At 41.4% G+C, this 27,966-nt stretch overlaps 2 protein-coding genes across 11 annotated transcripts in view; one reads left to right on the top strand and one right to left on the bottom strand.

The window, feature by feature from the left end:
- Positions 1 to 39: 39 nt before the first annotated feature.
- Positions 40 to 14,742, bottom strand: LOC135489896 (RCC1 domain-containing protein 1-like). Its single transcript, XM_064775514.1, has 6 exons — positions 14,716 to 14,742; positions 1,984 to 2,217; positions 1,669 to 1,822; positions 1,352 to 1,479; positions 900 to 1,085; positions 40 to 708 (listed from the first exon to the last, which is right to left on the bottom strand). The coding sequence occupies exons 3-6, from the start codon at positions 1,800 to 1,802 to the stop codon at positions 524 to 526; spliced, it is 633 nt and encodes a 210-aa protein (XP_064631584.1). The 5' UTR covers positions 1,803 to 1,822; positions 1,984 to 2,217; positions 14,716 to 14,742; the 3' UTR covers positions 40 to 523.
- The window catches only part of LOC135489897 (complexin-like), a 49,944-nt gene continuing 24,766 nt past the window's right edge, over positions 2,789 to 27,966 (top strand). For 4 of the 10 annotated variants that reach the window (XM_064775523.1, XM_064775516.1, XM_064775524.1 and 1 more), the window contains exons 1-4: positions 2,789 to 2,856; positions 3,675 to 3,719; positions 15,980 to 16,048; positions 27,775 to 27,906. In XM_064775523.1, the coding sequence (XP_064631593.1) occupies positions 27,852 to 27,906 (55 nt within the window). In that variant the 5' untranslated portion in view covers positions 2,789 to 2,856; positions 3,675 to 3,719; positions 15,980 to 16,048; positions 27,775 to 27,851. Of the gene's footprint in view, positions 2,857 to 3,674; positions 3,720 to 4,878; positions 5,045 to 9,920; positions 9,944 to 15,979; positions 16,049 to 27,212; positions 27,270 to 27,774; positions 27,907 to 27,966 lie in introns of those variants that run through there. The other 6 variants (XM_064775519.1, XM_064775517.1, XM_064775518.1 and 3 more) reach the window with 6 other exon arrangements.

Below are 27,966 nucleotides of genomic sequence, written 5' to 3'. Positions count from 1 at the left end.
CGCCACAGAGATAGGTGCTACAAACTAAAGCAAAAGGACTTCTAAATAATGAAGCTTTATTGCATCGACAAAACAGTAACATCATTGAGCAGAAAGTGACTTAGCCAGATGCTTCACCTAAGCACTGTTGGTTGCTACTTCAATCTCCCCAGCCACAAGGCTCTCTGACCTTAAACAGGTTGTCCATGCTAACTGCCTGCATCAACTTCTTCAACAACTCGAACATCCCCGGGACATCCATGGCCAGAAGACTCAAACGAGTCCTCCTGGATGCCTTGTCTTTGCTCTACTACTCCACACTGTCACCAAGGATGATTGGCACATCTTAACAAAAAGTGTCCGCATACTGCACGTAGCATTGTCTCTATCATAAGATAAAGTCCCAGCTGACAGTCTGACTACTGATCAGTGGCAGCGATTGTCCCTTTGATTTCAGTTTGAAACTTGGCACACATATCGTCGCTACATGCAACGACTTAGACAGATTTAATCTGACATGGATACTTTAGATATTTGGCCCAAATTAAGGAACCTTTTGAGTGTTCCTAGTGACAAAACCACTATTCCAGCCACCACAGAAAATGTCCTCCACAACCAGTCCATTGTCTTTGAAATATTGCACCTGTGTAGGCTGGTCTCTTGTTTGTGTGTCTCCAAGCCCGAGCTGTCCATAAGCATTCCATCCCCAGGTATACACATCATTGTGCTCTGGAAAAGAAACAGTAAGTTTAAGGTCTAGATGAGTGATCATCATTGGAAGATATCATGATAAGAGTTGTCTCTCGCAGGTTGTGTCAATATGAATCAAACCTCTGTTGAAATGCCCATTGAGAGGTCAGAATAATGAGATCCAATGGACCACGAAGTGCTGATTGAGACAATGATAACACAATCCTTACCTGTTAAGGCTGCTGTATGTCTGGATCCACAAGCCACTTTCTTTATCTCCTCCTCTCCAATGTCAAGGAGAGTGGGTGTCGGGAGGAAGGAGACGTCATCTCTTCCAGGCGAGTGCTCCACAGACTTGGATGGGAAGCCGAGCTGTCCGCTCTCATTCCACCCCCACAGGTATAGATCACCTCCATCTGGAATGGTGAAACAAGATTAGTGTCTTCCTTAGGAGTCGTTGAAGATTCAAGTGACAATCACAGACAAAGTCACAATCAATCAGTCATAATAGGTGCCAATGGATGTACATCATTGGCGTTAGTTGGAGGAACGATCTCTCCGACCATTAACTCAATGGACAACCGAATGCTCGATTTTTCTAGATGTTGATAAGACTATTTGTTTAAGAGGCAATTTGATCAATTTATTGCAAGCAATGATACAAATCAAAGAGACAGCCCACCTGACACAGCAGCTGAATGCCATCCTCCAGCAGAGAGCTGATTGATGATGATGCCCTCTAAGCTTTCAATGAGTCGAGGTGACTTCACGGGGTCCACATCCACATTGCCAAGACCAAGCTGAGCACGGCTGCATAAGACAAATGAAGAATTTGGTGACAGGAATTCATCAATCTGCGCAAGTTCGCAAATAATTTTCACTCAGCTTGCAACTGTCATAAGTTCAAGTTACCCTAATGACTACTGATTGGTGTTGTCCCCAATTTGGATGTGATGTCTATAACCAATTATCTCCCAACTAGATTATTTCAAGTCTTACCTGCCGGCCCCTAAGCTATAAACACTACCATATCCTGTCAGAAGTAACGTGTGCTCTTTACCACATGTCACTGTCCTCACTGGAATACCAACTGCTACCTCTTTTGGTATCAATTCATGGGCGGGAAGCTCCATACTATAAACTGTGCCATTTTCTGAAATGAACAATATTCCATACCATTCAACGCTCAGAAGACAATGAATCTTGAAAGTTGGTCACCAGTAGTGACAGAGTAAGGAACATTGACTCACTACCAAAAGTCTCCTACTCTTAGACAAGTTGGAGAAATACCCTGCAGCAGTTAAGCATGCTCACCTTTCAACCCTATCAAATGACTGTCCCCAGCAGAAATACTCTTGAAGTTTTCAGATTTACATAAGACCTCTTCATTGCCATCTTTTCCCGTCTTGTAGGCTGTACATCGTCCGTCTTTGTCGAGGACAACAAGACAATCCCATGAGATTGTGACATCATGCACGTCTTCCAAGGTGGTTGTGCCATTGTCTCCTCCTCCTCTTTGGAAGCCGAACACTTTGAGATTGGAGTTTTCTGAAAGATTCAACAACTAATTAATCAAAGGATCAGCAATTCAGATGTGATTGGAATCATCAGAGCAGTATATAAAAAGACGCAAGTTATTGCCTCCTGACAGTGTCCACAAGTCTGCCTGCCACTTGATCAATCGAGGCCTTGCACCAGTCACGTGGGACACTGCATCCAAGAAAGTCTCCCAGCAGTTTGCTCGACCAGGTTAAGGTTCAAATCATCTACCAAGATACACTACAACCTTTGCTTCGACTGTATAGTAAGGTTTTGGGACACCCTGTACACTACAACACTACAAAAGTGCACTACAATTTTATCACTTTTGGCGCCCCATACCTTCAATATTTTCCAGGATTCCAACGTTACTCCATGAAAACACGACTTTAACAACCTTTCCAAGCAATGGCAACCTTTGGGGAATACTAACACACGACTGTCTATCAACAGAACAACTCTGATTAAAAACAGAGCTTCCTGAAACGAACATTTTTGTTCCAGATATTTTCATTTGCCAGTTTTTTATCAGTTCACATCTTACTCCACAGACGGCGCTGTGTATTGTTGTCATTAGTAATGTCAAGGTCACACACGTGCCACATTTCAAATTGTCAATTTTTCTCAATCATGTGAAATATCTTTTAGGTTTGTAGCCAAATTATATCATAGATTTTAAAAATGAATAAATCTGCAAGATCATGAGATGTTTATCTTTCTGCTGAGCTGAAGATGTTGGTAGTTTGTGAATGTGCAGTGACATAAGACAAGTGTCACATTCATTTTGCTCTGGTATCATATAATAATAATCATCCACCACTGCATCAGTATCTTTTCTTTCTTCTTCGACCCTCCATCATGTCTTTAGGCTACAGTTTCTACCCTTAGAACAGGGCCGTATTTAACTTTTTTGTCCAGGGGGGGCAGTGGGATAGATCGCCGAAGGCGATCTGCATGCGCCGCAGGCGCATCCGAACGGGGGGGTCTGGGGGCCCTCCCCCGGAAAAATTTGAAAATAAAAGGTCTGAAATGGCATTTTCCTGGCATTTGGAAGTGTGAATCAATAGTACTTTTACTCTAAAAAAGGACCACTTTTATGAGAAAGAAGACTAGGGATTTTACTATATGACTTGTATGAAACTCCTCTGTCAGAATAGAAGACTAGGGTCAGGGCACTGGACTGGTCAGATTATAAGGGTTGCACCTGAGTTGATAACATCTGCTATCCATATGCTGCTATCATGCTGGTAAAGCTATGGCTAAGATTAGTCTGTCTTTTTATTACTGTCTGAAATTTTTTTTTCAACATTTATTCCACAGGGGGGGCAGCTGCCCCCCCTGCCCCCCTCTAAATACGGCCCTGTAGAATGACTTGATGAGCATTGCCCCACTCATGACATCTGAGCAGGAGACTACATGGAGTTGGCAGAGACGTGTAACCTAATGAAGGTTGTTTGATCTTTCAGGTTTTGAACAATTGAAGATGTGCTCCTAACTGGGTTCAGATCAGTGTAAGTTAAGTTAATAGTTATAAGTTGCCAACCCTAAGCATGTAAGCAGTGATAAAGCCCTTTCATACTTCCAACCACAGGTTGAAAAAGTATGGTGCAAAAACCTCACATGTTGTGTAGACCTATCGTCTTTGAAAAGACAAGAGGAAAAGTGTGTCGCTGCCCATCTCCTCCAGGGAAGATTAAAACAAGATCGCTCTTGATCAAAGACTGCAACTATGATTTGATTAGAGGAGCAAGCTGAATAATGAATTATCAGAGCGTGACTGCGGGCGAAACAGGCCATACAAGATTGCTGGTAGTGGTAGTCACCTGGTGTGGAAATCCTTTGATTATCTTGTGATATTGTTGTGACCACAGCTTGTTTGACACACCAGTGTGAAAAGAAATTCAGTCCCAAAGAAAATGCTTTGAATCTGGGCTCATTGGTCTCCTAATCGGTCACCATATAGTAAAGTAGGTCCATTTTCCTGTTGCATCCAACTAGTCAGTCTCTGGTGATATATTTCTCTCCTGCTTGGACCTGTAAATTGGTTTAACACGTTTCAGCAAAGCTTCTTTAATAAACAAGGAAAACAATAAAACTGGCTAATTCACTAATCACGTTGCTTAGTAACAGAAATTACAAGTAATTTGATTTCTTCATCTAAAGGTTTTTAACGTAATTAATCATTAATGCCCAGGGTATCCAGTGATAAATCATTCTCACTGGAGACCATCATGATCAAGAAGAGAATGGCTGCAAGTACTGCTTGAGAATGGTGGGCCTGTTGCCTGAAATATGTTTGAATGCTCAGCAACATGTCCAAGGCCGTTTCTCATTTTAGAGTTGTGTGTCGAGTAGTGTACTTTGCAACTGCTCTTCGAAACATCACCCCCTCTTGTAGAAGTATGCACACAAAGAAGAGTCGCCAACCCTCTGATTTGAATATTTGCCCAAGCTTCCCTTTGCCCCTAAAGGGTGAATCATAAAGTTTGATTATTCGCCCAAAGCATCCCACTGTGATGGATTATTGCGCGTACAGTGTTGCATCATGGGAGCATGTATAATTCACGAGTCTTGCACTGCAGATGATGTAAATAATACCTAATCAATAAGTTATATTAATTATTCATGTTGAGCGAGAATACATTTCCAAGCCTGCCCTGTCTGTGGATGCGATCGACACCCGTTCATTCTCAGCTGAGTCATTCGCCAGCGGACGCTAGCTCGACAGTGGCTACATTAACATTAGATCTTTACCTCATTCTCGTGGATTACATTTTAACTGCTTGGAAGTAGTTTAGCGCCGAGGGCTACGCAACATTATTATACTTCGTATTTGGTAAGTGATGAACGCAGCGCTCTTTGACGGAGAATATCCTGCACGCTTTGGCATATGGGACAGGAAGATTCTTTTCAAAGTGCAGTTCACTGCTGTCCTGTTCTGGAGTTTTGCAAAAGACGAGAGTTGTGTCAAGTGGTTGGTATTGTTTCTCTGTGAGAAATGTGCAGAATGTGCCGTCTTTTTGGACTTGCTACTCTACTGGTAAAGTGATTCTTCATAAATTATGTTTCATGAAATTATTTTTATTTATTTTGCAACTGAAAGCAACTTCAGTCATGTTTTTTCCAGCGTTGAGTCATCTGCTCTTAGACTTACATTCCAAATGATTCAAACCATTTTGACCCCATATCGTTTGTTTTAAAACTCCCTTGGACTGGTCCATGCCATGTTTACATCGGTTCTGGTATTTGAGGTTGGTCTTCCATGTCTGATTGGAGGAATGACTTTTGCATAATAATGAATCATCTCTTAGTTGGCGTCCTACATGTCCTATAGCCAACATTCACTGTACAACATTCACTGTGAGTGATAGCCATCTACACCAAAATGGCGAGTAGCACAACATAACAGAGAAAGAGCCAGGTCGACTCTTTTGATCGTGAGTAAACAATAAATGATGCATGGCGCTCTCTCAGAAGTATTACAAAGAATGGTCCATAATCAGTGCATTAGTTTGATTAGTCTGATTGTTCTGGGTTTCTCTGTCCAGATTTCTTGCATGGTTTCTGTCAGGTTTGTTAAGAACAGGCTTGTCTACAGAAACAAACTTAGAACTTGCTTAGACCTAGAAGTTTATAGAATTTGCCTCCATACGACTCAACCAGCACAAACAAGTTTGCAATGAAACCTTCAAGGTATTAGCATGGTTTACAGCTGTCCTTCAGAAACCTCATGTTAGAAACTAATTAGGGCAATTAAACTAATTAGCCATCACTAATGAGGTGATTAGTGATTAAGGAAGTGGCAGGCATCCATTTACTGACATTTGAAAAATTAGCCATTAATTACCACGCCTCCTTTGGCATCAAAAGAGATGGGCAAATAGAGATAAACACTAAGACATATATGGAGTTGAATGTCAACCAGGACAGCGATTAGTTTTGTAAGTTCCAAGAGTTAATTCAAGAGTAAAAACTCTCTTCTGATATCGGCATTCTGGATAATGGTTTTTGCCAGTCTGTTGATAGGTGATTTGTGGTTTCTAATTCTATGAAATATTACTGGTCGAATGGTCCCAGATAACTACTTTACATGCAATGTAGGTTACTAGTTCATATCATACATTGCAACAAGGCGATCTTCATAAAAGAAGCCTCTCATAACATGCTATTGGCAACACCAGCCGGCGGTTGACGTTGACTTGAATACATTGTGCTAATGGTTCACCAAGCTTTGTTGTGACATCAATTACCCTATCCAATTTACCATCAGTGCATATTGCTTGATATGGGTATGTAATTGAAAAAGAGCTGCATCAGTCACTCATCCTACCATTTGTTAAATCTGTGATAATATCAGTGGTGTAGGCAACCAGAAGCTGTGAAAGCCATTCCCTGTATCATTAACTCAAGCAATCTGTGGATGCTATCCCAACATAAGATTTCATTTCAACTCTTCAAAAAATATTTGCTAATAACATGTGTCTGTATATACATGTACTGGCTAAAAGCCATTCCATATTTCTTGTATAAGCTGTAAAGCATCAAGACAGAATGTATCTTTTTGTATGTTTAATCCAACTTTTTTCTCTGCCAATGACCTGTTATTCCATCACCAAGTTTGTCAACTTCAATACAGAAATGTTGTGCATTGAAACGTTAAGCACATCTAAGAAGCTTTTGCTATTAGTCAAGCTAATAAAATCGGGTTAGAAAAATCTCAGCCAAGCTGAGCATCATTTAAAAATCGGTAAAAAAATTATGCTATTCAGCTATTAATTACGATCTGATTCTGAGTGTGTGATGGTGGATGGATTCAGGCATGTCAGGGTTTTGAAAAAAGGGGGACATTCTTGTCACTGCAAAAACCAAGAGATGCTAGAGGCAAGTTTGGAAGATTGTTGCGTGTGTATCAGACCAAGAAAGTATATTATCCTTGAATGAGCCAGCCATGATTGGATCTTCCAGCACGGTTGGCATCAGATTATGCCGAGTGGTCCACTGGGTGATGAGTCCAGATTCTGTCTTTGCGGTAAGACAATAGGATCACCCATGCCCTTTGAGCTATCGTAATGAACTAGGGTGCACTACAATGTATCACGCATGAAACATTATACTTTCTCACTATTGCGTGTTGCTTTTGAGGGCATTTTCAATCTCCTCAGACTGGCACCACGAACAGCGATACTTTTGATTTCAGTCAATAGAGGGCAGTCTGACCAACACAATGATACCAATTACATCATTTCACCACTTGCCATTGGTTATAACAAGACCCAACCACATTCACCACCAGCCATATAGCAGGACTCAAAACATACACCTGCATACTCCACTGAAACTGTGATAGAGACTGATGGTTTATAAAGAATCCATCCTGAAGCAGTCACTTGCCATTCTTCTCCAACCACACCAGGCAAAATACCTGTCATATTACAACAAAGCTGCCACAAGAAAACCAATAAGGATGATTAGCAGATCGGTAGAAGATACCATACAATAGCCCCATTACTGGATGAGCGTGGCAAGTAAAAAGTAATATGGAAACGGGAAAGAAGACGGATGCAACTGATGAGGGAAACCTTAGAAGGATAGTTGTTGATTTCGGTAGAAGATGGGGAAACCACAGCGATGGTTGGTGGTTTGAGGGAAACATGAGACAATACATGAACAACCATCATGGAAATCATTCTACTGTATGAAAGGAATTGCTGGCGGATATGAAATGCATAATTCGTTATGGAAAAGAAACAAGACTGGCAAACAATCTTGGCTATCGAAGTGGGACACTGAACACATCAGCACCCGTCCCCCTTTGAGGTATTATTCCTGGTTGGTCCCCGGACACTGGTGTGATAAAAAGGCCATAGGTTCCTCCTTCTTTGCATAACAATCACCTGATATCGAAAAATGTCCTAGTTGACGCTAAGCTCTCAACTCAATATCTTTTATCGGTTTCTTTCTAAAGCTACTGGTGACAGCACATCATGAATGATACTGTATGTCGAGGGAAGTTGCCAGTATTCAGGCAGTATTCATCATCAGTGTCATCATCTCGACATCACAAAAGAACAGCACTTTTCTACGGTGGCACTTATGAATATCACATCTATGCCCCGAGGGTAAAGACGCCTGGTAATACTATTATCAGTGTCATCGCTGTGAGAGTGATTTATGGATCCATTATGCGATTACCAGCTCACTCAGCACCGTTCTGTCCCTGGCCGGAGAATCTTATGTCTCCAATCCGGTCTCTCGGTGAGAATCATGGCACTTGTCTTCATGGGCGATGAATCACATTTCAGGGTTGTGGTTTCTTTCGTCTCTGTCTCCATTTCTGGATCTGGGTTTCTGGAGCCCTCTGATGTTCTTCTGTCATGAGTTCTGATTTCCACGCAGATACTGATTGCTTCCTTGTCAGGTCAGTTACGGATGTGATGTTAATCTGATGGCCATCTATGTATGACTTGTCCCATATTTCAAGGATATAATTTTCCTCTCCTGTGCTCTGGTTAAATCTAGAAGGAAAGTAGCACCTGTGTTTTGGTGATTAGCTGCAGAATGTTGGCAACGGACCACTTCTCCTGCAATAACTGCCAGATGACGTCTCCCCAAGGAGAAGGCTGGCTTGAGTAACTACTTGGGTTGATGGAATCTGAATCCATCTGAATGGCTTGATGGATTCGGGGTTGCTAAGATGGTGTCATTTGGCAACCTGGGCAAAAGACCCTGTCTACTTCAGTTATTGATTTTGCCACTCCAATATCCTCGGCGGATTTTTATGCAAATCAACCGGGAGACATCCAAGATGACGGAAATTGGGAGTGGCAGAATGAATGGAGTTTGATTATTATGAAGTCTTGTCAGACGTCTTAAAGGTCAATGGGTGACCATTTGAATAATCAATAGAGAAGGTGGATCTGTGCTCAAGATGGATGTTGTTTATACTGTCAGTCCAAACTGAACACCACCAACCTGACCGATTCATTCTTGTATGAATTGATAACTTTTCAGATTCTCAAAACCTTGTAGTAAATAGCTAAATAAATAATACAAACAATCACTGGTGACCTGTTCTTATCCAATAGGTCAGAGAACCATCCATCTAATCAATCAAATACTTTCTCCTGTCGAAAACATGTGACTGCCCGAGTGATCAGAGAAGTCTGAAAATAGCTCAGAACACATCTCAATTGGTAATAGGCTGGCCTGAGGTCCGTTTTTACTGTCAACTGGTTCAGGGACTCTTGGGAGGCCTCACTGGTGGACTCGACCAGCTTGACAGGATGTCCTACCAAACAAGTCATAGTTTTGCTTCTCACCAAATTGTTACTGTGCTGCATGTAGTCACAGTGGACCAGCACTCTGAGCTATGGTCCTCGTCAGTTGATGAACAAAACCCAAATAACTGATTAAAAACTCCCCGTTTTCCACATATGTGACATTAGCGAAATCCCTGCCACATAAAACTGGCCAAATGGACCGTAACTCATGGTCATAGACACCTCATCGCCAAACACTTCTAGCTGTATACAGTTGACTGACTGCCTTCGGGAGCTGACATCGATGCCAGAAGCTGGTTCACAAATCTTTCTCATGTGTTTATTGATTGGTGGAGATCCGATTAACATACACAGCTATATTTGTGATTGTTTGGTGCATTGTCATCACTGTCTAAAGACTGCGCCTGAGATATCCAGTTTATGTTCTCTGTGGTGGAGTCAAGAGAAAGGATCAGGTAATCTACTTTTCATTCTTACTTTCCTTTTTCCTTCTGAATGAGCAGTTCAATGATTGATGCGTCCCTTTCAATCATCATCCTGGCCCTGTGAAGAACATTTTGCTGGCTCTTTCAATATTCACAGCAGATCACGCTATAGCCTTCTAGAAATAGCCTCTAGTTCAATTCTTTGTCAACTATTTTACCCATTCTTGGCAAATATTTGATAAGGAATAGCTTGGTTGTGTTGGTTGCCCTGTCGGAGGACCTGTGGAGGAAAGGATGAGGACTAGAAGAGTTGTCTTCCTTCACCCTTACTCTAATAGCACTTTTCACAGCATCAAACCATTAATCTCACAGTGGGTTGGTCACAAGCAAAACTTGTGCAATTTCTACTAATGCACGAAATAGAAATTGCAAACATTATTTGGTGTGATAGGCCGGGTTGGTATTGACGATAAACATGTATTGAATTTACCATCATGTCTGCCAGCAAGGCATCATTTGCATCGAATACAGATAACTTCTGCTATGTGCAAACACCAGTGCATTTGCATGTAACATTATTGATTCCGCTCAAAGTGTCCATTTCAGCTTAAACCTTCTACAAACGTTGATAGAATTTGTGTACAGAAATGTACCATGAATGATGTCTAGTTGGTGAGATGGACTATGATTTAGTGCATTAGCGTTGTTGAGTACTCAGGCCATTTCACGATATTGGAAAGTTTCTTGCTGATAATGTCACTCTGCATGTTCTGCAAAAACATCTTGTGAGGCATTTGACTTTCAAATGTCAGCCCCAGTATGCACAATTATAGGATAGCTTCATAGCTAGCATTTTCTTCAGCGCTCGACAATCAATATACTCTGCATGGCTTCAAAAATGTTCCTAAACATGCTTATTTGCCTTACGTTCTGCAACTAAAAAAGAACCATATAAATCTAATTACCGTTACCAACCAAACCTCAATTGATTCAGCACCAGACAAGAAAAAACAGCAGGTCTTTGAATAATGAATGAATCGGTTCTCTAGTGTGTAATTTAGCGGCAGGCCATCTGGGCTCTTATTTGATGGACACTCTAACCTCACATCAATAAACCACAAGTTGAATGTTTTCGGAAATATTCTGACAGCCGTATCAGCGGCCGATATGATGTTGTCATAGAGACGGCTACTTTACCATGGTTATGTGGGAGAAACGCTCTTGGTCAGCTGCTGCCCAAGGTTGTTGGTAAACACGGGAAGCTGAGTTATTAACATGGTCCAAGGGAACTTAGACCTTGATTTCCAAACAACCACTTCTTATACTTTTGCCTACAGTACCTCAGGGGGTTAATTGGGTTACAGGAAAATTCGTCCCCGGATAATTCGTCCCCGGATAATTCGTCCCCGCAAATTCGTCCCCGGATAATTCGTCCCCAAGGAAAATTCGTCCCCGGAAAATTCGTCCCCGAGGATAATTCGTCCCCGAGGATAATTCGTCCCCGGAAAATTTGTCCCCGAGGATAATTCGTCCCTGGAAAGTTCGTCCCCGAGGATAATTCATCCCCAGAATATTTTACAAAGTTGAAAGTTTCTGACTTTACTTTCTAAGACTCTTTAGTCTTGTCGAATGGACTGTAGTAATAACTACTACTTTCGATTTTTCTCATTCAGTGTAACACCTCTCTTTACTACCATACTAGCTAGTTACCTATCCCACTATTTTTATAGTAGGTAGAAGTAGGCAGGCAATATATATTATTGAAGAATTTAGAGCTTTTTTTTCATTCTGACCAGTAAAAATACTTATTTGAAGAAAAAAAAAATTACTTCGCCTGCCTTCCTCTACCTACTTAACTATGAAAAGAGTGGAGTAGGTAACTAGCTAGTAGGGTAGTAAAGAGAGATATAATGAATGAGAAAAGTCGAAAGTAGTAAGTAGTACATGTAGTTATTACTAGAAAGTAATGTCAGAAACTTTCAACTTTTGGGGACGAATTATCTTCGAGGACGAATTTCCCAGGGACAAATTATCCTAGGGCTCATATTTTCCGGGGACGAAATATTCCTCTGGGACGAATTTTCCAGGGACGAATTATCCTCGGGGACGAATTCTCCAGGGACGAATTATCCTCAGGGACGAATTATCCGGGGACGAATTTTCCTCGGGGACGAATTTTCCGGGGACGAATTTTCCTAGGGGGCGAATTTTCCGGGGACGAGTTTTCCGGGGACGAATTTTCCTAGAGCCGGTTAATTGTTATAGTTTCAGAATTCATAAAGTCACAATTTGACCATTTCTATCCCGAACCTACTTGATTCAGCGAATCTAAGCTAATCCATTCCTCAGATCATCCGGAAACTCTGCATGGCTTAAAACATTCCAATTCATCTGCAAATATGAATTTGTCTGTTGAAGCAGAAGCATTCGAAGTAATCATGATCATTCCAACATATTCCTCCCTCGGACCATCATCACTTGTCACATGGCTCTGGACTAACTGCCACGTACAGTTGCCAATTCAACCTCATGAGTGTGACACTTGAAAATGAAGCAATTGAGAGATAAATTGGTTTGGCTCCTGCTTCCTGGCAAGGACCTATTGGAAGTAAAGTGTCATCTTCCATCAGGGATGTGCGTTACTTTACATGTTGCAGCATGAATTTGAATGGCATTCCTTCATTAGTATTTTACTTGGGTTGTCTGGCTGCAAGAGGGCCTGACAACTAAAGACACCCAAGTTAACATTGTTTTAACAAAAGCCAACATAGCTATATGAGTATAAATTGTCCATATCCTACACTATGTGTTGGCTGGGTGTAAAAATGCCATCACTTCATGACCAAGTTAATCAATGCTTTCACTGGCTAATCCATGAATATGGCAACGTTGTCAAAAGCTATCAAACGACTTCCGTCAGTTACGGAGCGTAGTTTATGAGTGAAGCCAGCCATTAGATACAAGAGTGAAAGCGACTCAGGTGGAAGTATGAAATTATGGCCGTGTCATTTTCAAAGGGCTGCCGGCTATTTTTACACAATTTTCTAAAGGGTAAAAGTCGTGGTGATGGCTCACTACGGCTATGTGGTACTGTGGCTGTGATTCACTGATTTGGTCTGTTTGGGTGGTTATGAAGAGGAACTTGGCCTGTTCCTACAATAGCCTGTGCCTGGGCGTACAAGAATCAGCCTTTTGAAACACCCCTCTGATCTTCTGTGGACTCCGAGCCCTATAAAAACCATGGCCAACTGTGACCAAATACATTTCGATATTTTCGTTCAGTAGAGGTTCTTCACTATTAAACTTCTCATTCAGTATCACAGGATTTTGGAAGAAGTAGACATCCCTAGTTGATATCATCCGTTCTGTTCAAATATGAAGTTCTTCATTGTGAGCGAATGATATTGGTCTCAACGTCCTTGAGGAGACGAATCAATAGATTCCGTGTGTACGAATATTGGGCCGTCGATGAAGAGGCATCCGCCCAATCCAATAGTCGCTCATCAGATTAACCTTCAAGGGCTGATTCAGTTACCGACAGAAATAACTGATTTGCCTGCACTCATAAATCTGTCATTACTGAGCAGTTAGTACAGCTACAAGAGGCATGGATGAACAGAATGGTTAGCTCAGTCACTTTGGTGAAAGGACGGCAGCAGAGGTGTCACTTCATGAATGACACGTCCAGCTGGAGGCGGTGCCTTCGTCAGACACCTCATAAAAAAGCTGATTGCGCCAAGGGAGATGTTGTGGCATATTGGCTTGATTCCCTTTTAGGCCACTTTGCTCTTTCCAGAGTAGAGTTCAAGGGTCAATGCGCAGAGTGGCTGCTCCTAACAAGTTCCTGACCAGTCCGCAATGCCAAGCACTTTGAACAGGGTTGACATGGAAACTTAAACTCAAATACAACACTGTCGTGTTGTTTTGGAGGCAAAAGAGGTGGCTGCCTGAAGTCGAAGTTAAAATCACCAAATATTGAAATCATGAAACGTGAGAGTTTAACTCTCATTATTTTCAAGTTAGTCCAGTCATGGTAAGCATGCTGGTTGTTTGGTAGCATGCCTTAATGATAGAGACAAGTCAATTATATAAAGCTCCAATCCTTGCAATCAGGGACCACGCTGAGAATTTGATTTGATTCCATCTGGAGCCGACTCCCCCATGCTATTATTGGAAATACATCGTCCTTGAAAGGCGAGTATGTCAGGATCAATACCCAGCATCCACCACTTGGGATGTGGGGGAGCTGATTGGGTGATGTTCACCACTGGCAATCAGCTCGTGAGGATAGCAGCAGCGGGTATGACCGGTGAGCTTCTAAGAGTGTCGGTTGCATCATACATACACATGAGACCCCTGATACCGGCTCCGACATTTCAGTTCAGCTGCCGCTTCAAGTGATAACTTACGAGGCTGTAACTCTCAATAAACATGTCATCTTTTTCATGCTAATGGGTTCATTATAATTCTGTTGAATTTCCTCCCGGGTGACATTATGGGATGTTTGGTTTGTCCTTGAAAGGTCAAAGTCTGATGATCAATATCGTCAGCTCCAATACTTGGGATATGTGAGATTAGTGTTAGGCCAACACAATATCTCTTTGGAGCGCTAGAGAATGATGTTGGTGACACATAGATTGCTTGGCGGTGCAACTCTAGACACTATATCACATACAGTGTCAGATGCTCGATATTACTTCTCATTATGTATCATCACTGGCGAGCAGAACGCCGAAAGATTTTCTGAAATATTTATCAACCCAATAAAGTAAAATGAAAAATTGAAAGTTTGTCAAACTTACTAGCTCTAACTTCTTCTCGGTCATGTGTATTCAAGGAAGGGCTTTTGAATCAGTTCTTTTGCCACTGTATGAAGCTTGCTGATGATGAGTATGAACATACACAGGCCATGCGGAATCCCCCCCCCCTCCCCCCAACTGAATATAGTCCTAAATCGGTAAAGAAGTCCTTTTGGACTTCCAGTTGCCCACACATACTCTACTGTCCAGCATAAAGAAAGGAACCAGTTTAGAGCAGTTGACCCATGCATGCCTATTGGCTTATGTAATGAGGCACCCCAGTCTTAGTAAGATAAGCATTGTCTAGCTGTCAGGATTAACCTTGATTGATTGGTGGACATTGTATGCCAATTTCCTTACAATAGTGTCTAGTAAGCTGAGCACTTAAGAAACAAAGGGTCCTCAATCCTTCTATATTGGAAGCCTAATAACCCCATTGTCCTGTAGCCACCTCAACGATGGATTATGAAATGCACATAATTAAAGAGCTAATTTTCACATTTCAAGTCTATTGAAATAAAATGTAAACAAAAAGGATGATGCTAATATTAGCTGGAATCTGTTAAACAACTAAACTGTGTGTGACATAACGCTGAAAATGCGGGATATTGATGATAGATACATAATCTGATAGATGTCAAAGCGAAATTTTTATATCAATGCTGGTTTGGCAGTAATTCTTCAAAATATCACGAAAGCGATATTCCCTCTCAATCAAGTAGACTTTGATGGTCCCTGGACCATTTCATTATGTATAGAGCTTCTGTGACTGTCTCAGATACATCATATTATTTCCCCGAACAATACCAGACCATGAACAATTCTTAAAGCATTGACATGCCATCATAGCCATTTATCAAAAGCTGCACTCCCCTGCTTCAACAGAAGTTGGAGGATGCTGTCATTGCCACGGAAACGCTTGGTAATTTCCCGCATCCCTTGCCGGTGAAACCAAGCAGAAACCGTGATGATCGGACGCTGCAGCTTCACGCCTGATCTATTAAAGATATCTTGAAAAGTCATCCATGTAGTATGTCCAATTATGGTCTATTAAGGTTGTCGCGGTGATGGCATGCCGTGGCTTGCCGGGGGGGGGGGGGGGATTCTTAAGACTGAGTTGCGTGTGCTGTCTGTTGATTATGATGACCCTCCCAGCAGAGTCTCTGTCTGATTCAGTGCTTTAAACTATCTGCTACAGCTAGACCAAATGGCTATGCTACCAATATGGTCAGTTTATCTTTAAAAGTGTCCTCATTTATCATTTCAGTTTAAAAGTTGAATCTCCAATGAGGTGGGTCTGAAAGGAGAGTTGTCAGGACCTCACAACTAGATTCCTGTAAGTTTGACTTTTCCTCCCAATTCATCTCCCTCAGGGATCTGTGGCATTGTGGTCGGGGTGCAAGGCTCATAATCAGGAGGTCAAGGGTTCAACTCTTGGAAGGTTCTCACCTCTGTCATATTGTCCTTAAGGCTTTAAGCAAGACAATTGACCCAGCATTGCTCTGTCTTTCAAATAAACCCTGTCCAAGTGGACAGTTGATTTTGATGGACTTGTTCTCTAAGTCTGGGCTGAAGAAGAAGTCACCAGCTTAGGCTCATCCCACCTTGGAAGAAGATGCTCTGTGAAGAATAACGCCTCTAGTGCATAGCGAATGGAACACAGGAAGATGAGTCTTCATCAGAGAAAATCAGAACTTTCCATTTGCCACTATCTTGTATCGATCCAGACTATAATAAGCTCAAGTTATACTTTACTTGCCTTGATCTACTGCTAGCTCACAGCCATCTAGACGTTGGATCCCTACATGTTACAAAGCTCCGAGCATGTCTCTCTCATCCTATGGCATTTGACATTTTCATGTTCAGTTATCGGAATCTGTATAAAATAACCTGTGCTCTGCTTACAGAATTAACATTTCATGATAAATAGGAAAGAACTTCATAAATGAAATCATCTGAATTTTGCCCCCAATTTGTAATCCCAACTTTCACTCAACTGATGCATGTCTCCACTATGGTATTCAATACTTATTGGTGATAGACTTTCACAATCCCATCACACTCGGCAGTTTGTATCAGAAATCAGACTGTAATAAAGTAACAACAATATAAAGCTTTGCTACTGAAATCCCTAAACGGAGACGGGAGACACAATCAACCTTCTCCAGTGGCAAACAGACACACAGGCTTTTATCCTCAGGAGACATCAGTGACGATGTTGGCGTAGAATTCGATCGTGTTGTCATGTGGTAAAAAGCGCTGCGGGGTTTGACGTATGTGACAAAAAGATGATTATAACATGACGGCTATGAGGAGGCATGTATGTATGATTGGATACATGTTCTCGTGGGCGTCGAGATGGCGAACAATGCCGTCCATTGAAAGGAGACGTTTTGCTATTTGTACTTTATCAATGTTCAACCCTTTGGTGACAGGGAATGTTTCAATTAAAACTTTAAGAAGTTCTCTGTTGACAACATCAGACGGCTTGTCTGACTTCATTTGATACGAAGATGTTTGATCTTAATTGACAAAATATCGGCCTTAATAAACAGCTATGAGTGATTTAACAAGGTGATCTCTCTGTGTCTTTGTGTGTAGCCCAAACCGATTCCTGCAGAGTCTATGGTCTCAATCCTCTACAATCTGTTTATGGTATCCATAGTGATCAACCTGACACAGGAATAACACTCCCGCTGAGTTTACTTTTGTGAATTTGAGTTGTTATATATTTTTTGCACTGCTTGTTCAATATTCATGACATGTTTTGTTGCTGGCAATGTGGAATAGGCTAGCTACTTAGATTATTTCACAAAAATAGCTCTAAAAATGTCTGTATCCTATAGGGTTGTCTCCTGACCTCCTAACTTAGTGTTGTAATGTCACCATTCATGACTAGCAAAACTGATCCTTTGGTTGGAAACAGTGAATTTGCTGTTCACCTAAGTGTCTATCTTCCATTGCATGCATTGCAGTACCCTCATGATAGATGCTACCAGACCTTAGACTGGAAATCACCAGTCTCATTCCAGGTCCAACCATGCTACCTGTTTTATTCACAGGAACTTAGTTGACTTCCTGCAATTTGCCAGAAAGTGATATTCACTTCCCTAATGAAAGATGCTTCCTCATCATGTATCACATGGACGTGTTCAGCCACAGGTCTCTCTTCCTGCCAGAACCATCAGCCCCAAGACAAGCGATACCCACTTAGAGTGAATAATTCATAAGGCTTAGTTTTTGTAAAGGTCGTTGGGTAAGGGTTCTGTGTGCCGTGTCTTCAGTCAGAGATACGGGACAAGATTTCTCTGCCACAAATGATGATAATCCCTTAATCAATTCATGAGGCTTAGCTTCTCTGTACAGATACAATGAAAGTAGGATATTTCTTCACAAATAGCGAATCTGACTGGTTTTCCACTAAGAACTGAAGCTCAACGTCTTTTGGTGATGTCAGCCCATGCAATCTAAGTGTCTGTAAATATTGTTCGTATGAATAATTTGTCAAGCTTAGCTCGCGGGTATAGGGATAATGTGTGTTATTCTGGGAAATCTTATGCATAAGTATTGTTTATACCCTATATGAGGTTTAATTTACAGTTGACTGGAGACTTGACAGTCTTGTGTAATCTTGGCCTCAATACATCTCATCTACTTGTATAGAAGGCAGTTAATTGATGAAAGAATTTCACTAGAAAATTTATCAATAACAGCATAAAAATAACTGATGTTCTGATTATGAGCAGCAATTGATGTAATCCCACATGCACCATTTCTGCTCACAAGCGCAACTTTTTCAGAAGTCAGGTTTTTAAAAAGCTGCTTCTGTATTCCGTGGCATTCACCATTTAGTTCTGGTAAAAAGACCGAAATGAACTAGATTTTTCCGGCTTGTCACCATGGTCACCAGTGAGAATTAGAGTCGGCATATTTTCTTATGTACAGCTCCAGTTTCATGTGCTAAAGTCGTCACAAGAGATATTCGGAGAAACTTTTTCTGCCATATTCTGTTCTATAAACTGGAGAATATGCGTGTAGTCATATCAACATGGAAAACTGGTCATGAACATATCAATAATGTCTGTAGGCCCTGTGTCTTCAGGGATTATCAATGGTGTATGCAGCAGTCTCAGACCGTTGAGGGTTAAAGTGTTCTTACGTCCATTGAACATAATGCACCCATCCAGAACACACTTGTGAATGCTTTTTGCGAGACATTATCCTCACATACTTCTACAAGATCTCCAGAGAGGAAAACCAGCATCCAGACTCTCATCCTAAAAGGATGCTACTATGTGAGTGTGTATCTCTACTCGTCAAACGGAGGATTCACCCTGAATCAGCACTCCAGCACTCTCATTAGGTGCTCCATAGTATCCTTTGTTTGTCTCACATCGTTACTTTCACAAAGGAGGCCTCCTTCCAAGACATGTCTCTTCCTGATCACCATCAAAGCTTCTCCTTCGGCATTCAACAAGACGGGCTTTCATCTTGGGACTGCCATCAGAAGTAAACACCAGTTCATGTTGCACTCGCGTTTTTCTCAAATCAATCTGGGAAGAACTTTTTCAGAAGACCGTCTATTTGTCCGTGGGTTATGGTACATTGGGGTTGCTTTTAGTAGAATCCAGGAAGCAGTAAAATGAATCAGATGCATCAAAATGGCCGCCGTTATTGGTATTATCTTCTTTCTGAAATATTTCGACAGTGTTGATCTTTGAAGAGAAGTAACTCCCAAAGAAGAACCTTCTGATGTTCACACTGTGAATGAGCACCTTGGGGATGAAGCACCAGAACTTACCCCAGATTTTGCTTTTGGCAATCACTGATATGTCTAGCAAGAACGCCATGACTGGGAGCCTTTAAGGATTGCAGGGTGCAGAGTTGGTGTTGCTATCGTATGGTTGCCAACATGCTGTGAGATTCCGATTCAGAAGAGAAACGTAGCTGACTTACACTTGCTAGAACTGGCTCCCTGCCAGTCATGCTGTTCTCAAACCAGCTTCTATTTTGACTTCGCCATCACAAACCCGTCTCTGTGGATGACATCTAACACTGGTATATCTTTTGAAGAAGCTATGTTGCTTTGTTTAGGAATGACTTTGATGTGACTTTGTGTGGACTTGAAAGTATGTAGCGATCTTCAGAAGTGAAATACAAACAGGGATTTCGGCTTGTGGGAACACTAGATGGTTTAAGAGTGTGCTTTGTAGCCTACTTCCATGCTTAGAAGTACATGAACCTGCTGAGGGCACAATTTGCTAATGTAGGCTGTTCCCATCCAACTCACACCGGGCTGATGACACAGTTGTTCAGTTTGCATGAGAGACCGAGACGAGTTCAGATTCCTTGACTCTGTGACGATTATCTAAACAGTAAAAAGCTCCTACTGAAATGCGTAATTCGAGAACTAAACTGCAGGAATTCACCAAATGTAGCAAGAAAAAGAAGTGATGGAGAGATCTTTCCTGACGTCTATAGCTTCTAATCTGATTAAATGTAAGAATCTGACGTCGTGTTATCGCAACACGGGATAAGAAACTCAGCAGCATCAACGGCCTGTTATTTTGAGATTGAAATTCATGGGAGCCGCTGCCGTCTAATAGAGTTTAGAGGTAATTATGACACGCGGTGTTGCTTTGCCTGCGGAGGATATCGAACCTAGAGTTGCCGCTTCATGACATTCTTAGACGCTGCTTTGATGTGCGTGAAATTGTGAGGTAATTAGCGGAGCAAAACTTGTTTTATTTTGAAAAAACTGCCGTAAAGACTTTAAGAAACATCGAACATTTCTTAAAAGCCCGGAATTCAAAATGATGCAAGCTTTTAAGCTGATATTGTGTTATAAATCAAGGTGTGATGTCGCTCTAATGGTGTCTAGATTGACGCTGTAATGGGCTTTAAAATCTCTCTATTTAGAAGACTGAAGGTTAAGTAGTTTCGGATATTCGAAGAAGGAGAATTATAAGATTATCATCACAGTCAGATTTGGTCAGGATTTGTGACATTCACCGAGTTGAGTGGTTGAATTGAAGGAAAACATGTCAATATAGAGATCAGAAATTGTTAAATTTCAGATGATGTTTTGAGTGGGTTCTGATGTTTCAGAGGTAGGGATTTCTGCTGTTAGGTTTTCTGTCATCATCATTTTCACCCCTGACAACAACTATTACAGAAAATCTTTCAAGTTTGTTGGAGAAATCGATGATCATCCCAAGGGCAAGAAATCAGACCTGAGGTTATCCTCAGCACAGTGCGTCACAGAGGTTACCCAGTGCTCTCCCTGACACGCAATCTGTGCGTACAGAGAAAACAGTTGCCATGGAAAATCATCATGGTATTGATTTCCTAATTTCCCCACAAACAGAGGCAGTAATTAATGAAAATACCACTGTTGTGTGAGAGTCTATCGATAATGAATCTGACTGCCTCAGGTCGAGCTCTTTATTATAGTCATTGACCCATTGATTTAGAGTCGAGTACTGGCCTGGAAGTGATTGGTCCACGGACTGCCTGACGACTTATTGAAGAGGTCATGTGATTGTAGTCTGACCATATCAAATTCAGGACCGTGCGGTTCCGCTCCAAGTTTGACGTCAGCTATCAGAGAACTAAATTTGGAATCTTTGAGACACGTACTTGAAGTTTCAGTTCTGGACCCTTTTGAAGTGGATTACTACACAAACACCGTCCCAGTAGTGAACCAGTAGACTGCTCAAGAACACTAATAGGCGTCATTAAACCTGTGGCTGATTTCAACTCATTTGCAAATCATTTCAGAGCGTTCATTAAACCGTCACAAGTTCTCTCTTCCTTTGATTCATACGTCATTAAAACTCTATCAGCAATCTTCAAAGATGTGCCGGGACAATATGGGAACATTAAACTACATAGACATATCTCTTCTTGGTAGATAACACATTGGCGGGCAGCTTTATACATCACAATTGAGATTGCTATCCGACTATTTTCTTGAACACAAAGTGGTTTTGAGGAATCTGAAGGATGAACAAATTTCTAAGTCTGACTGAATATTTCTAAACTGACTGAAAGTTGAAAAAAAATCTAAGTCCAAATATTTTTTTCACTTGTTTTTTTCTGTTCAAAATGAACCAACATCATCAGTCCCATTGAGTGATTTTGAAAACCCAGCCCTATGGAGGTGATAACGTACATTTCAGCACATTTTGTCAAAAACTCCCAGTTCGTATATGGGTTAATGTCAGCTGTGGGATTAATAAAGTATTCATCTGACGTTAAACGAACCATAAAGAGTCCCGTGAGTCTCACTCCATCCAATCAGCCTTTGACCATATTAGCTGAGAGAGTGCCAAGCTGTGTTGCTGTGGTGGAGAGGAATCAGGTTCATGCGGACCTATCATGAAGCCATCTTTGTCTGTCTCTATCTGTCTTGGTCTTGCATCAATCTTGTGACCTCCAGCACTTAAAACTCCTTGGTTGTCCAAAAAAACAAAGGCAAGCATTAGCTGTTGCAAACAACCAAGCCTGAATGAGAATTCTCTCAGGGGCACAAAAACACAGTGCTTTTCAATACTTGACAGTCTTGTCTAAAGGTTCAAGTTCTCCTGCTTTACATATATAAACTAGTAGTGAATGTTGCATCTTCTGAAAAAACGTCAACTACAAGATGAACTAGGCTCTACATCCGATTCCCTGCAGCATGATTCAAACTTTTCATCAAGTGTATTTTTTCTCTCAACTAGATCATGTCTGCAAACTGATAAAGGTTTCATTGTCTTCCAGGGATATGCAGCTCAAGTACGGTTTCAATTAGACGACTCATTCAAACACGATCTGAAGCCCCAGAGAGACTGCAACAGAGACACACGCATTATGAAATTGGAAGCTATAGGTTTCACTTGCAAGAACATAATTGGGGATGATGAGAATCCTTGTAACTTCAAGTTCAGATTACACTAAGAGACAAGTGAAGGTTGATTGGTATCAGGTTATGACAGATGTAAACTATCCACTTGTAAACTGGTCTTGCAAGCCTGGCCTTTGGATAACTCTTGAAGCAATAACCTCACTTCAAATTGCTGTGGCCTAACCTCATCATGGATCACCAGAGTTGCTTTTTCTGTGGCCAGTCGTTACGTCGTATCCAGCATGTTTCTCACAAATGATCAGGTCCTCAGAGTATCATTAGGGCGATTCTTACTGGGTCAGATGTTCACTCTTCACCTTACAATCATTGCCACCGCTGGGCTCGATGTGCCGCAGCAGTCTAAATGAGGCCAGGCCACTTTTTGAAACGTAAAAAGATCATCATCATGTGAGTGGATGACCATGTCACACCAGGTTATGCCGCAAATTGCCCTAGTACTTCATTAAGGCAAGTGCTGCGGTACTTCTGATCAATTTCTTGATGATCTCTCACCTTGCTTGTTCGTTCATGTCTTCGATCTTTCATGTTCTGATTCTTGCTAATTGAGAGACAGATCTGCCTTCCCCTTCTTCGATCTGTAGCCAGCCTGTGTAAGCCATTCCATTGATCATGGTTGAGATGTTCTCCACACGCAAACAAATGATTGTCATTAGAATATGGCTAAGACAGTCTGCTCCTGCCTGTTGGGGAAATCCTATTGAGGTCTGCTTGATCTGCCTTCCACTGCTTCAGTCTCTGGTCCCCCTGTGTAAGACATTCCATTGATGATCTTTGTCATTAGAATATGATAGACCCGTCCTGCCTGTTGGGGAAATGGCATTGTGGTCGGTTCAATATGCCTGTTCACCTCTTCAGTCTCTAGTCCCCCTATGTAAGACATTCCATTGATTATCGTTGAGATGTCCTCCACACACGTACAGATCCTTGTCATAAGAAAGGCTTTAGACAGACTGCTTCTGCCTGTTGGAGGAAGCCATTGATTTTCCAATAGCTGCGTGGGATTTATTGTACTGGTTGTATTCAGTGTCACTGTCCCAGGCAAGGAATTGGAAGACAACAAGAAAGTTACGGCTAGAGAGTTCTGTTTGTAACTGGTCTTGCATTGATTTCCAGTGAGTTGAGGGTGCTTTCTTGGCGCACATTGTGTGGTGCGTGGATGATGGTGTCTTGACCGATGCAGGGTATGAGCTGTGAACTGTAGAGCTCGAGGCTGCCTATCCACTGGCATGACCCATCGACAGAGTATGATAGCTCACCAGCCCTGGGATAAACGTGCATGAGAGTGCTCCGACCACCTGTCTCTCTATTCCGGTGATAGCCCCAATTATGAAAAGCTGTATCGATACATCGTTTCTTAAACTATAAAAACACGTCCAATTAAGGTTAGATCGATGAAATTTTCTTCTGGAGAAAGAAAAAATTAAACCAATTAAACTTTATTTCTGACATTGCTTCAAGGGAAGATTCTTCAGCAGATTAAATAGACAATATGACGATGGTAAAGCAAGCTAATACTCGTGATGAAGAACCGAATATGAAATTGAAAGTATATAATGTGATGCCCGTCAGGCAAGGAAAAGTTGAGTTAATGTGATTTGTGAATTCAAATCTATTTAGACCTTGAGGCAGGATTGCTATCTGCTATGCAAGATTTTTATATAAAAAAGAAAACATATGGTGAAATACACTTCCTAGCTTGACTCTGACATGAAAAGTATACGTGTTATAGCTGGCTGCACTCTCATAAAGCAGCTCTTATACACCCAGCTCATTATCAAAATGGGGCTTTTTTCTCCGATCTTGTGATATTGCCGCTTTCTGAAAGCGGCAGGTGCTGGGTAACACATTTTTCACTCCGAGGGTTGGAGAGCAAGTCATCTTACATAAAGTAGATCCAACAATTAGTGTGAGAAGCAAGCACTTCGCGCATGTGGGTCTTTTGCTACTACCGCACTAGAGGCATCATCGTGGCATGATGTGAGATGAACGGAGCCTTCTCTTTGGAGAAGGTTATAAAAACATGGGCTTCCGATTGACAAGCTTTGCTGGACATCTAATCATCTCACTTCATGCAAACTCAGCTGGCGCAGGCGGCCTACTCTCCACAATCTGCAGAAACAAGAGCAAGGACATGAAGTATTTGCTGTTTTCGTTGAGTTTGACAAGAATTCGATCTCTAAGACTTTTATTCATCATCAACAGCAATCCATTAATCTGTTTGGGTGAAGCTTTTACCAAGAACAGCCTTGATACTGACAGAGTGTGGGTGAGTCGGACAAGTGTAACAGCCGTGACAATAGGAAACTGCGTGATTGAGGAAGCGTATCTTGGATTGATTCCAGTAAGATTGGAGCTTGATGATGTTAAGATTTGAATTTCCCTCTAGTTATGGGATATTTGATCCAGGATATGAGATTGATGAATCCTTTCAACTACAATATTTGAAAGTGAGATTGTCAATTTGGTATGAAGTGTGCCGTGATTATGTGAATTGGCGGCGTTGATCTGGGCATTAGTATGAAAAAGTTTAGAGATTTAGCTCTTTGGACAATAATGTCTTTCACCATTGGCATCGCTGAGTTTCTTAAAATGGTTTGATAGTAATGAAGAGTGGCCTATGACGTTATCCACATGTACCTCACTTTGTTGGTAGGTGGACGCGGTGTCAAGCACTTGGATTGACCTCCAAAATGGGCATTCACAGGACGTCATTCCACAGCCTTAGATCAGCCTTTTCTACCTCATCCATCGAGGTTGAAGCTACGTCTAGCCAACTCTGCCTTCTCCAATGTCAACTTGTTCGTCCCATCCAATCAGCCAGTTTCATTAAAGCAGCATTCACTTGGCTGCACTTGGGCGGACGTTGCCATCAGTTTCCTTATATAGATGAGGCCTGGTATCAGCTCTTTGCTCATTTGCTCATTTACTACTCTGAAAACAAGGATAAACCCCATGGAATATCATGCATTAGCCAAGGATGCAGCCTGATGCTACAGGGTGTACCAAAACAAGCAGTTGAGATTTTCCTGCCAATGATATAAGCATCCTTCACTAACTCATCACAAACACAACCAACAAGCCATCAAGGAAGTCAGTGACTCAACGCTCCTTTGGTATTGATGCTTGTCACAATGTATTCTCGCTCAAAACGTCGGTTGTCGATGACATCGAGAGAGCCATCCATCACTGCTTTGGCAACTTTGGGTTAATTATTGATGAGATTGAAAGTCAAGGTCACAACCAATCAGCTGCGCTGGGACAATTGGATCGATCAATTTAGTGAAATAACTTGTATTATTTTGTAGGGGATGTGTTTTAAAACCTGCACTTTATCATAGGGTGTTCGGCACTGCTGTCTGTTTTTGTGATTGCATTGAAAACTCACCTGGATAAAACCTCCAGTGCAGAGAGCACTAGAATCAGAAATCAGAAACTCTTGGCTTGACTTAAAAATTCAATGCATAATAAATTAGGAAACAAATGGATGAAATGACTTTATATGAATATCCGAGGGATGGTACCTAGAACTGTTTCCATTATCTCAGACAGCTATTCTTTCCTTCTCTGTTTTCACTTCCCCCTGAAGACTCAATACTTCATCTTCCAGCAAGCAATTAAGATGACAGCATTTAGCCTAATACCAGCGATTTCTTTCCAAGCAATCCAATTAGTTTGTCACAGTTTCTTGTTGAAAATAACAAATTCATTAGGAACTGTATGCAGTCTAATATCTAGAGTGGTTGTCAGCCGAGTATTGAAGCTGCATCGATGTGTTGAGTTTACCATGGCAATGATAAAATAAGGTATTAAATGGTGGAACTGTGTAGTAAGAGATTTTATTTGTTTGTTATCATCAGAGGAGTAGTCTGTCCATGCCCACGTTTCCAGTTACTTGTGATATAATTCCTGTTTTAAAAGTGCAGTCTAGGGTACTGTTTGTTATTTTGAATGCCGGCGGTGTTTACCAGTTTGGTAAGAATATATCAAGTATGTTATCGGAATTTAAATCCATGATTTATTGAAATTGCTATAGAATCGATAATTTCAATTGTGCGGATTCACTTTGAGTACATGTACTTTAGCACTGACAATAAACAGAGATCAAAGTGAGCTTAGCTGCAGGTTTGATCATTTGAAGTTTTCAAATAGCTTGAGTCTGAGCAGTGTTTTGTGCTGTCCGCCAAATTGATATCTATAAGATAATTTAATTATATTCTTCATTGGTTTCGAAATAACTCTTCACAAGATGACGTTTGATGGTTAGTTGTGAACTCTAACCTTTGTCTAAACAGTAAAACCGACACTCAAATTACAGAACTCCGAGAAGATACTATTATCACACATACCTCTCTCTCTATGATACACAACCCGAGTCGCTCAAAGCCAAATATCTGTTTCCCAATACGTGGGGGCGACTGGCTTTACTCTCAATCCAGGCATCGCGTCTAAATGCAACATATTGACTGGTCGTAAAAATATGCTCAGATTTATTTTGGTCCATTAGTGTGTTGTGTATTGTTGAGGAGGATGGTTTTCTGGCGGTTTGTTGCATAATTTGTCATATGTTTTATCGATTCTTTGTTATCTGTTGGTAACCTGGGAGTTCTCTGACATACGTGGGGGGACAGCTTATGCGGATACATTGTAGGTATGTCATCGGTAAAGCATCGTTTTCCACAGCTCATGTCATCGGGTGGGATTCTCTATTGCAATATCTTATTGTTGTGGTGCTCTTTTTGAATAAGCTTCAACTCAGTAATGTAAACTTTGCATACTTTGTTTTACGTTTGTAGGCTTTGGAATTTCATCTTCTCCGCCCTGAGGTCATGGTCAACATCAAGGCGCTCGGCTGCTCTCTCTATTTCACCAGTCTTTCAGTCTCTAGAGAGTGACAAAGCCCTGTCATTCTGACTCCATCAACTCCTTCACTTTCACCTCTGTTTCTTGCAGGTACAAGTCTGCAGGAGGGTGGCAATTCAAATGAATCTGTGTCTTTGCTATAGCTCAGTTACCTCACCAATGCCACGAACCCCATGTTTAAACATCATTTCATCACAGCCTTCTCTTCTAAGATGTTGCATGTTCACCGTTCTTATGCCTGTTTCAAATTTCAGACATCATCTTCACCCTCTCCTTCCTTGCATATGTTTCAGATGCTGGCGTTGGTGTAAGGACTCCCGTACACCGTTCTTCCGACAGTCTGTTTGAGGATAACTTATAAAGACGCATCATGGCAGGATTTATTGCAAAACAAATGGTGGGCAGCCAGCTCAGTGCCGTGAAGGGTGAGTCAGCACTTTTGAACACTTTGCATCCATTTCTGTTAAAAAAAGTAATGCTGTTGT

The sequence above is a fragment of the Lineus longissimus genome, chromosome 6, assembly GCF_910592395.1.
Source record: "Lineus longissimus chromosome 6, tnLinLong1.2, whole genome shotgun sequence".
NCBI classification, from domain to species: Eukaryota; Metazoa; Nemertea; class Pilidiophora; order Heteronemertea; family Lineidae; genus Lineus; species Lineus longissimus.
This window is presented reverse-complemented; position numbering and strand designations above follow the sequence as displayed.